At 40.1% G+C, this 11,509-nt stretch overlaps 1 protein-coding gene across 2 annotated transcripts in view; it reads left to right on the forward strand.

Annotated features, from left to right (window-relative positions):
• LOC104096908 (uncharacterized) overlaps positions 1–11,509 on the forward strand; it is a 33,380-nt gene that overhangs the window by 19,823 nt on the left and 2,048 nt on the right. The window contains exons 16-31 of one of the 2 annotated variants that reach the window (XM_070195265.1): positions 356–614; positions 701–923; positions 1,146–1,536; positions 2,045–2,194; positions 2,285–2,506; positions 2,615–2,836; positions 3,800–4,465; positions 5,089–5,349; positions 5,441–5,788; positions 6,203–6,615; positions 6,723–7,152; positions 7,624–8,922; positions 9,109–9,369; positions 9,651–9,941; positions 10,025–10,498; positions 11,014–11,449. In XM_070195265.1, the coding sequence (XP_070051366.1) occupies positions 356–614; positions 701–923; positions 1,146–1,536; positions 2,045–2,194; positions 2,285–2,506; positions 2,615–2,836; positions 3,800–4,465; positions 5,089–5,349; positions 5,441–5,788; positions 6,203–6,615; positions 6,723–7,152; positions 7,624–8,922; positions 9,109–9,369; positions 9,651–9,941; positions 10,025–10,498; positions 11,014–11,449 (6,346 nt within the window). The remainder of the gene's footprint in view (positions 1–355; positions 615–700; positions 924–1,145; positions 1,537–2,044; positions 2,195–2,284; positions 2,507–2,614; positions 2,837–3,799; positions 4,466–5,088; positions 5,350–5,440; positions 5,789–6,202; positions 6,616–6,722; positions 7,153–7,623; positions 8,923–9,108; positions 9,370–9,650; positions 9,942–10,024; positions 10,499–11,013; positions 11,450–11,509) is intronic. The other variant, XM_070195266.1, reaches the window with a different exon arrangement.

Consider the following 11,509-nt stretch of genomic DNA (forward strand, 5'->3'; position numbering starts at 1 on the left):
GGTTACAGTTGCGTTCCCTTGCACATTTCTTTACTGTTGACGTTGGGAGAAAAAATAACTCGTTATAGTATTTAGTTTGCAGGACTGTAAATACAAATTGACAAAAACTCGATGAAGTTAGGGTTGCAAGAGGATTGATTTTTGTGCACGCATAGAACATTGAATGTTGTATTTGAAGGCATTTTTGAGCATGTTTTAAACATTAGGTTCTCATCATTTACTCCCTAAGAGGATAACGGACACCTACTTAGCAGGATGCTTTTTTTTTCTCTGTTGAATGATATAACTGTTCGGTCAATTCATTTCTTCATTAGTTCTAATTTGGTCTTTCCTTCATGGTATCTTTGTTATGTAGGTCATACAACAGCAAAGGATGCCAAAAGAACTTCTACAAAGTAGTCTTAGACCTATATTGGTTAACTTGGCCCACACTAAAAATCTCAGCATGCCTCTTCTTCAAGGTTTGGCCCGCCTGCTTGAACTTCTGTCCAATTGGTTTAATGTGACCTTAGGTGGCAAGTTACTGGAGCATCTTAGGAAATGGTTGGAACCTGAAAAGCTAGCACAGTGCCAAAAGTCGTGGAAGGCTGGAGAGGAACCAAAAATAGCTGCTGGTAGGATACAGCTTTGCTCCTAATAATCACACGGGCTGAGTGAATATACTTTTGTTTTTGACATGTATTTCTCCTTATGGATGCAGCTATTATCGAACTCTTCCACCTGCTTCCCTCTGCAGCTGGGAAGTTTCTGGATGAGCTTGTGACATTGACTATAGATTTGGAAGCAGCCCTTCCACCTGGGCAGTTTTACAGTGAGATTAACAGTCCGTATAGGCTGCCATTGACCAAGTTCCTGAATCGATATCCAACTGCTGCTGTTGATTACTTTCTTGCTCGATTATGTCAACCTAAATACTTCAGGCGGTAAGTAGAATACTTGTTGAAATTGCATTCTCATGGTTCCATTATGAGCAGTTATGCAGATTTTTTGCTTCCATGGTTTTCTGATACAACCCATTAAAATACCACCAGTGGGGTCTGGGGAGGGTAGAGTGTACGCAGAACTTACCCCTACCCCAGAGGGGGTAGAGAGGCTGTTTCCTGATATGCTTCCATGGTTTTCTGATATGGTTCATAAATTTGCAGGTTTATGTACATCATAAGGTCAGATGCTGGACAGCCTCTAAGAGAAGAACTTGCAAAATCACCAGAAAAGATAATTGCAAGTGCCTTTCCTGAATTTATTACCAAATCTGATGCACCTGCTGGACAAGAATCTTTGAGTCGGCCAAGCACTTCAACTGGTGATGAAGGCCTTGCTGCTGCTCAAGCCGAGGCTTCTGTCCCTTCAGTTTCAACCAATGTGGCATCTCAGGATGCTTATTTCCAGGGTCTTGCCTTGGTGAAAACTTTGGTCAAGTTGATGCCTAACTGGTTACAGAACAATCGTGTTGTCTTTGATACGCTGGTACTGATGTGGAAGTCACCAGCAAGAATCTCCCGTCTGCAAAATGAACAGGAATTAAACTTAGTGCAGGCAAGTTGTGTTGCATTTTCGTGCAAACTGGTATTTGTAGTCTTCATTACATAATCATCCCTGGATAATTGTTTCTTTCCGAAGTGCTTGTTCAATATGCATGAAAAACTTTATCTCATTGGTTGCTTCATAGAATCGAAACCTAGCTTTGTGAATTCTGCTTTTGATATTTGAGATCTTTGTGTGCGACTTTGACCGTTTTTACCCATTTTGTTCCTTCTCATGCTGTTTTTGTTGAAATAATAATTAGTTTCCTCAATCTATCGGGGAAAGGAGGATGATTTACCTTTTATTGTCATGCCACTTAAATAGTCAAGAAATTTTTTTCTTATTGCTGGCAGATAATTGCATTATTTCTGAGGTTCCAAAACTATTGTTTTTTTTTTCATTATATTGCCAAGTTCTCCTAATTGTGCTTCTGTTTTGGCATATATTCAGGCCATTGTTTTATTTATATTTTTGTTTATCACATGAGTTTCCTGCTAAATTATGGGATAAAAATTTGCAGGTCAAAGAGAGCAAATGGCTTGTCAAATGCTTCCTGAATTATTTGCGACATGATAAAACTGAAATCAATGTTCTGTTTGATATCCTTTCCATCTTCCTCTTTCGTACTCGTATAGACTTTACCTTCTTGAAGGAGTTTTATATCATTGAGGTATGTTTGTAATGCTGCTATCTGTCTATCAAGTTCTTTTCTCTAGATGGAAGTGTTTGTTTTGATAACTCATTGTGGCTTGCCATTAAGGTTGCTGAAGGATATCCATCCAACATGAAGAGAACCCTGCTCCTGCATTTTTTGAACCTTTTCCAATCGAGACAACTTGGTCTTGATCATTTGGTGGTTGTAATGCAAATGCTTATTCTTCCAATGCTTGCTCATGCATTTCAGAATGGTCAGACTTGGGATGTAGTTGACTCTGCTATAATTAAGACTATTGTTGACAAGCTTCTTGACCCTCCTGAAGAGGTAAATGATTGCATCTCTTTATGTTCGTATATCCTTCATTTTCTTTTACTGATAATTTTATGCTGATTTTGGGTATATTTCATTTTCTTTCCTGATTTATCTTTGTAGGTCTCTGCTGATTATGATGAGCCTTTGAGGATAGAGCTTTTGCAACTCGCTACTCTCCTTCTCAAGTATCTGCAGACGGACCTTGTTCATCATCGGAAGGAACTTATAAAGTTTGGTTGGAATCATCTTAAACGTGAAGATAGTGCTAGTAAACAGTGGGCATTTGTTAATGTCTGCCATTTCTTGGAGGCTTATCAAGCTCCAGAGAAAATTATACTTCAGGTACCACTATTTGTGGTGGTTCCACGTTGCCATCTGCATGCAATATGTCACTGGTGTAAAGTTCTATTTATTATAAGTTAAAAAGCACTCCCCCAGATAAATTCGACTTATCTCACCTGAAATTTTATTTGTTAGTGCGTATCAACATAAATATATATAATGCTTAAACACGCACATCGTATTCAATCACCTCATGGTTGTTAGCTACATCAATCAATGGCATAGTATTTCATTGATGCACTCTTATCAGTGACATGTTTCTATGTTGTCTTTCTTGAACTATGCTCTAACCTTCTCGTGGATTTTTTCCAAAGGCTACTTGCATTAGTGTAGATAGGTTTTTGGTATTTTCTCTGTTCTGTCTGTTTCTGCTACTAATATATAAACCAAGCATTAGTACTTATGTGTTTTTTTCCTGTTTGGGAGATATCTCTTATATCCCATTGCCTCCTACCACTATAATGCTGTTTGTAATGAGGCTAACTTTGATTACAGGTTTGTTGTCCATGTATGCAGTAGTTTGCAGGTCTCCTCTTTTAATGCTTATTTGGCGATTTTTATATCTTTTATGCTTACAAATAGGATAAAAAATCTTGAGCTAATGTTTGTAAGTGTTTATAGAATACGCTAGGTTGTGTTTGCATGAGTTTGTGATGCCTATTACTTTTCTACTTTATCTCATTGAGAATCATGGATTAACTCGTGGTTTTGATTATTGATGGTTGATGCAGCATATTTTGCTCCTTATTGATCATGCCCTTTAGTCATTTCTACTTTACCTCATTACGAGGATCATGAAAAAACGTGTGGTTTTTATTATTAATGTTTGATGTAACGTATTTCGCTCCTGATTTGATCTTTTCCTTTAGTCCTCCAATTTGGTTCATACAGCTTAAATTTTGTCTCTGAACTATATTGTGCCGTGATATTCGTTTTGTGCAATCTAATCTTATGGGGAATTAGTTGCTGCAGGTATTTGTCGCTCTCCTCAGGACTTGCCAGCCGGAGAATAAAATGTTGGTTAAGCAAGCACTTGATATACTCATGCCAGCACTTCCAAGAAGGTTACCTCTTGGTGATTCCCGTATGCCTATCTGGATACGTTACACCAAAAAGATTCTTGTTGAGGAGGGTCATTCTATCCCTAATCTCATCCACATTTTCCAGCTCATAGTTCGCCATTCAGATCTATTCTACAGTTGTAGAGCACAGTTTGTACCTCAGATGGTGAACTCTCTGAGTCGCCTTGGATTGCCATATAATACTACAGCTGAAAATAGACGACTTGCAATTGAACTTGCTGGGTTGGTTGTGAACTGGGAACGACAAAGACAAAGCGAAATGAAAATAGTACCTGCTAATGATGGGACTGGTCAAAATGCTGATGGACTGAGTCATGCTTCTGCTGGTAGTGTTGATCTTAAGCATCCAATGGATGGATCTTCATTCTCAGAAGATCCTGGTAAGCGCGTGAAGGTTGAACCTGGTCTTCAATCCCTTTGTGTTATGTCGCCTGGTGGTGCTTCTTCAATTTCTAATATTGAAACTCCTGGATCTGGTGGGCAACCAGATGAAGAGTTTAAGCCAAATGCAGCTATGGAGGAAATGATTATTAATTTTCTTATCAGAGTATGGCTTTCTCCTGAATTATTTTTTGAAACTCTAGGCTGGAGCATAATTCTTTCTATTTTCTCCTGTGTGTGTCCACTGCTTCTGTTGTATCTACTTCTTAAAATAAGACAGGGCATTCTATCTTATCCTATTTTTGTTTGCCTGTGATTTGCTCTTGTTGGCGTACAACTTAAATTTGGTAAATGCTTATGTGGGTCTTCAAACTTAGTTTCCTGAGATGCTTCTTTTCCAAGTCGTTGAAGCAGTTCTGTTCTGTCTGCACTTCCTTTATTCACTCATCTCGAAAGAACTCGGTACTTAATCCAATATTTGTTGTGTGAAGCTACAGTTTAATGTTCACGTTCAATCATTAGCACTTTCTTTTTGTGTCTCAGTTTTTTTTTTTTTTTTGTGTGGGGGGTTGGGGTGTGTGGGTGGGGTGGGTGGGAGGCACGTTCTGCGATGTAGCTGAATCATTTTAAGCAAGCGGGAGTCATGCTTCTGTTTTCTTTTCAATATGTTGAGGATAAGGTGTTATCTTTTTCAGTTTATTGTTTCCATTTTACATTACCAGTTTGCTTTGCTAGATGATTTAATGTTTCCTCATTCTTGGGTGTTAACTTGTTGAGGTCTGGCATTAGGTAGCATTAGTAATAGAGCCCAAAGATAAGGAAGCAAGTTTGATGTACAAACAAGCTTTGGATCTGTTATCACAAGCCTTGGAGGTGTGGCCAAATGCTAATGTCAAATTTAATTATTTGGAGAAGCTGCTCAGCAATGCTCCACCTTCTCAGTCAAAGGACCCTACCACAGCACTGGCCCAGGGCCTAGATGTGATGAACAAGGTATTGGAGAAGCAACCTCATCTGTTCATCCGCAACAATATCAACCAGATATCTCAGGTATGTCCCTAGGCTAAAACATTTACTTCATGCCTATGACCCCACTTCCAATCAGAGCATCATATCTCAGATATACTTTTTTTTTTTACAGATTCTAGAACCGTGCTTCAAATACAAAGTGCTTGATGCTGGGAAGTCACTTTGCTCCCTCTTGAAAATGGTTTCCCTTGCTTTTCCTCCTGAAGCAGCTAGTACAACACAAGATGTGAAGATGTTGTATCAAAAGGTAGAAGAGCTTATACAGAAGCACCTTGCTGCTGTTGCAGCTCCTCAGACTTCTGGAGAAGATAATTCAGGTAGCATGGTCAGCTTTGTGCTTTATGTAATCAAAACCTTGGCAGAGGTGCACAAAAACTTTATTGAACCAGCAAATCTGGTCCGTCTTCTTCAGCGCCTGGCTCGAGACATGGGGTCATCCATTGGATCCCATGTGAGGCAGGTATTACATTATGTTTCAGATTGCTGTATTTGTTATCATTTAGTTTCTGCTGATTCAAGTGTGAGAGTATGGGATGTATTATTTGATAAAACCATTTTCAAGAGCATTCATTGCTCTTTGAAAGAAGTCAAAATACGAGAAATAGCTTTCAACACGGAGTCGAGACTCCATAACGTATACAAAGAGTAAGCGATCTATGAATATTATCCCAATTCAGGTCTTGTTCCGCACTTAAATGGATAACTCAAACCCTTAATGATTCTGGAGTGTCTTTTGGTATACCTTAGAGCTGATTTTATGCATTTTTCTTGAGTTTGAGTTTGCCCAATTCTTCTCTTAACTGTACGTGAGGCAGGATTCTTTTAATGTAGTGCATTTTATTGACCACAAGTCATGGTATACTCCCACTTACAGGGTCAGAGATCAGATCCTGATTCTGCTGTCACATCTTCTCGTCAAGGTGCTGATGTCGGAGTTGTCATTACCAACCTGAAATCTGTGTTGGGCCTTATTAATGAAAGGGTCATGGCCATCCCAGATTGTAAACGATCTGTAACACAAATACTCAATTCCCTGCTGTCTGAGAAGGGTACTGACCCTTCTGTGTTGCTTAGCATACTAGATGTAATAAAGGGATGGATTGAAGTGGACATGACTAAACCTGGAGTTGCTATTGCATCTAGTACCTTTCTTTCTCCAAAAGATGTTGTTTCTTTCCTCCAGAGGCTTTCACAAGTGGATAAACAGAACTTCACCCCTAGTCCTGCAGAAGAGTGGGACAAAAAGTATCTTGAGCTTCTCTATGGTCTTTGTGCAGATTCAAACAAGTAAGCAACCCTTCGTTTTTACTTTTGCTCATTTATTTTTCATTTGAGGGGGAATTCAGCTTGCTTTAAACATGGGCATGGGATGGAACGACCTTGTTGATTTCCAGGTATGCTCTTTCTCTGCGTCAAGAAGTTTTCCAGAAGGTAGAGAGGCAATATTTGCTTGGTTTACGGGCAAAAGATCCTGAAATGAGAATGAGGTTTTTCTCTCTTTATCATGAATCCCTTGGGAGAACATTGTTCACAAGATTGCAGTACATCATCCAAATTCAAGACTGGGAGGCTCTGAGTGATGTATTTTGGCTAAAGCAAGGGCTTGATCTTCTTTTGGCTATATTGGTTGAGAATAAGTCTATAACGCTGGCTCCAAATTCTGCCAAGGTGCCTCCACTTGTGGTGTCAGGTTCTGTTGGTGATTCTACAGGGCCACAACCAATAGTCTTGGATGTTCCAGAAGGTTCGGAAGAGACTCCTCTAACCTTTGATAGTTTTGTGGCAAAACATACAGAGTTTTTGAATGAAATGAGCAAGCTCCAGGTAATGGCATTTTCGTTTAGCTTACAAACATTTGTCTTGAGTCTTCCATGAGACAGATACCTCTGAGCCTCTGTCACTGGTGTAAGCACTCATGATCATGATTATTTGTCTCAGGTCCTTGTTTATTGTTTATTTTTTTATTTATAGATAACTCCTTTTAGGTCAAATTTCGGTTGTTCTGTAACTGCATAGTGATCTTTTTTCTACCCGCATTTCTTTTGAAACTCTGCTCTCCTATTGTTGGGCAGAATTTCCTTTTAGATTTGTTTATGCATCTTTAGTTATATACACTTAACGGACTGGGTCATTTGTTCTAATATGGTTATGTGGCTCCTCTTGCATATTTGAAAGGTTGATTCTAGCCATCCTTGTGGGATTTATGTTACGGCAATTTTAACACATAATGATGGTCTGCATTACACTTTTTGTCTTTAAGAGTTTGTTGCATTTAAGATTTCTCCTTTGTTTAAGGTTGCTGATCTTGTCATTCCACTGCGAGAACTGGCACACACAGATGCAAACGTTGCATATCACCTCTGGGTTTTGGTGTTTCCTATTGTATGGGTGACTTTGCACAAGGAAGAACAGGTAGCCCTTGCAAAGCCAATGATAACTCTGTTATCAAAGGACTATCATAAGAAGCAGGCAACCCATCGGCCAAATGTCGTGCAAGCTCTTCTGGAAGGACTTCAGCTAAGTCATCCTCAGCCTAGAATGCCTAGCGAATTAATCAAGTACATTGGAAAGACTTACAATGCATGGCACATTGCGCTAGCCCTGCTGGAAAGTCATGTTATGCTTTTTTTGAATGATACTAAATGCTCGGAGTCTCTGGCTGAGCTTTACCGATTACTCAATGAAGAAGATATGAGGTGTGGATTGTGGAAGAAAAGGTCAATTACTGCTGAGACACGGGCTGGACTTTCACTGGTTCAGCATGGCTATTGGCAGCGGGCTCAAAGTCTCTTCTACCAGGCCATGGTTAAAGCAACCCAAGGCACTTATAACAATACGGTACCAAAAGCTGAGATGTGTCTCTGGGAGGAGCAGTGGCTAAGTTGTGCTAGCCAACTCAGTCAATGGGATGTGTTGGTTGACTTTGGTAAGATGGTTGAGAATTATGAGATATTGCTTGATAGTCTGTGGAAACAGCCTGATTGGGCATATTTGAAAGACCATGTTATCCCTAAGGCTCAAGTGGAGGAGACACCAAAACTTCGTATTATTCAGGCATATTTTTCCCTCCATGAGAAGAGTACAAATGGCGTTGCAGAGGCTGAAAACATTGTCGGAAAAGGTGTTGATCTTGCTTTGGAACAGTGGTGGCAGTTACCTGAAATGTCCATTCATGCCAGAATTCCCCTTCTACAGCAATTTCAACAACTTGTTGAAGTTCAAGAATCAGCTAGGATAATTGTGGACATTGCCAATGGAAATAAACTTTCTGGAAATTCTGTTGTTGGGGCTCATGGTGGCCTATATGCGGATCTTAAGGACATCCTTGAGACGTGGAGACTGAGGATACCAAATGAATGGGACAGTTCGTCTGTTTGGTATGATTTGCTTCAATGGAGGAATGAAATGTATAATGCTGTGATTGATGCTTTTAAGGATTTTGGTACTACAAATTCACAGTTGCATCACCTTGGATACCGTGACAAGGCGTGGAATGTCAATAAGCTTGCTCATATTGCTCGTAAGCAGGGACTTTCTGAGGTGTGTGTGTCTGTATTGGAGAAAATGTATGGACATTCGACCATGGAAGTTCAGGTATTACGTACTGTCTTTTTTGTCTACTTTGGTTTCCTTCAACACTAATGCTTATCCCCCCCCCCCCCCCCCCCCCCCAAAAAAAAAAAAGAAGAGCAGACATGAGTATCCTGAAAAGAAAAAGGATGCAAATTTGAATAGTTTGATATACATGGTTTGATGTGCTTTTCTTTCGTATGTTTACAGGAAGCTTTTGTAAAAATAAGAGAACAAGCAAAGGCTTATCTAGAAATGAAGGGAGAGCTGACTAGCGGCCTTAATTTGATAAACAGTACTAATCTGGAGTATTTTTCTGTTAAACACAAAGCTGAAATCTTTCGCCTCAAGGGAGACTTTCTGTTGAAGCTTAATGATTGCGAAGGGGCTAATCTTGCTTATTCAAATGCCATCAGCCTTTTCAAGAATCTGCCGAAGGGGTGGATTAGTTGGGGAAACTATTGTGACATGGTATGTATTTGCTTATTGAAGGGGAGCCTTGGCGTAATTGGTAAAGTTGCTGCCATGTGACCAGGAGGTCACGGGTTCGAGCCGTGGAAACAACCTCTTGCAAAAATGCAGGGTAAGGCTGCGTACGATAGACCCTTGTGGTCCGGCCCTTCCCCGGACCCCGCGCATAGCAGGAGCTTAGTGCACCGGGCTGCCCCTATGTATTTGCTTATTGCGGGAATTTTTTTTGTTTAAAAAAAAAAAAAGAATTCCTTAAGATGCTATATTTTGACCCGTGGCAGGCTTATAAGGAAACACACGAAGAGATTTGGTTAGAGTATGCAGTTAGCTGCTTTTTACAAGGCATCAAATTTGGTATTCCTAATTCCAGAAGCCATCTTGCACGGGTTCTATATCTTCTCAGTTTCGATACTCCAAATGAACCCGTAGGGAGGGCATTTGATAAGTACCTGGAACAGATACCCCACTGGGTTTGGCTTTCTTGGATTCCACAGTTATTACTTTCCTTGCAGAGGACGGAAGCTCCACATTGCAAGCTTGTGCTATTAAAAGTTGCTACCGTCTATCCACAGGTAATGTTGTGATTGTCGGTGTTTTGTGTGTTTGATATTCTCAGTGACCTTCAGAGCTGATGCCATCTTGCATGTAATTGTAGGCTTTGTATTACTGGTTGCGAACATATTTGCTTGAGCGCCGTGATGTTGCAAATAAGTCTGAATATGGTAGAATGGCAATGGCACAGCAGAGAATGCAGCAAAATGTTGCTGGTGCCAGTGCAGCTGGATCTATGGGCCTTGTTGATGGGAATGCTAGAATGGCTGGCCAGAGTGGGGGTTCATCAGCTGCTGACAATCATATTCCCCAGGGAGCTCAGTCCGGTGGAGGTGTTGGGTCACATGATGGCAGTAGTTCTCAAATTCAGGAACCTGAAAGGCCAGACAATAGTATGCCCTCCGGTAATGACCAGTCCTTACACCAGAGTTCATCAGGCGGTGATGGTGGTCAAGCTGCATTGCGCCGTAATAGTGCTCTGACTCTGGTTGCATCTGCTGCCAGTGCTTTTGATGCAGCCAAAGATATAATGGAAACTTTACGCAGCAAACATTCTAATCTTGCCAGTGAACTTGAGGTGACTGGTCTTGCTTATTTTTCACAAATAAAAGTTTGGTTAGATGAGATAACCCGTCCATTTTTCAGTTAATACAGCTGTGAAACATTAATACTGTAGAAGGATGCTATTCGATAAGGAAAAGGATTGGATATTACGTTTTCTCAGAACCTTTTAACTTGTGCACCTTTTCATTGATACCATCTGAAAGAAAAATAAATTCTGGTTTTCATACTGTGTACCTTGGACATTATGGAGAGAATGAAAATTAAAAAAAATGAAGCATTTGGAGGGGCTCGAAGTCGTGACTTATCTTTTGTCTGCTTTTGTAATTTTGGCGTAAAAGAAATTACCAAATTATTGGTTTGATTCTTGGAAGCTTAATAAGTACTCGTATTACATAAGAAAAACACCAACTTGTGTAGTACGAATAAATATTTTGATTTTTCAAAATGGATACCCTATCAATTTTAAATTTATTTTGTCATTCAAGTGTAAGTAGATTTGCTGATGCGTCTTCTGAAAAAATATCTCAGATCTTGCTCACTGAGATCGGATCCAGATTCGTCACTTTGCCAGAGGAGAGACTGTTGGCAGTTGTTAATGCTCTACTTCACCGTTGCTACAAGTACCCTACTGCAACTACTGCTGAAGTTCCTCAGTCACTGAAGAAGGAGCTTTCTGGTGTGTGTAGAGCATGTTTCTCAGCAGATGCAGTGAACAAACATGTTGAATTTGTAAGAGAATACAAGCAGGATTTTGAACGTGATCTCGATCCTGACAGTACTGCAACATTTCCAGCAACTCTTTCTGAACTTACTGAAAGACTGAAGCATTGGAAAAATGTCCTGCAAAGCAACGTGGAGGACCGCTTTCCAGCTGTGCTGAAGTTGGAAGATGAAAGTAGGGTGTTGAGAGATTTTCATGTTGTTGATGTGGAAGTTCCAGGGCAATATTTTACCGATCAGGCAAGTATCTTAGTCCATTCCTTTCCGAATGCAAGTAGAATGTAAAGTCAAAAGGATGCAATAA

The sequence above is a fragment of the Nicotiana tomentosiformis genome, chromosome 2 (genome assembly GCF_000390325.3).
Source record: "Nicotiana tomentosiformis chromosome 2, ASM39032v3, whole genome shotgun sequence".
Lineage (NCBI taxonomy): Eukaryota > Viridiplantae > Streptophyta > Magnoliopsida > Solanales > Solanaceae > Nicotiana > Nicotiana tomentosiformis.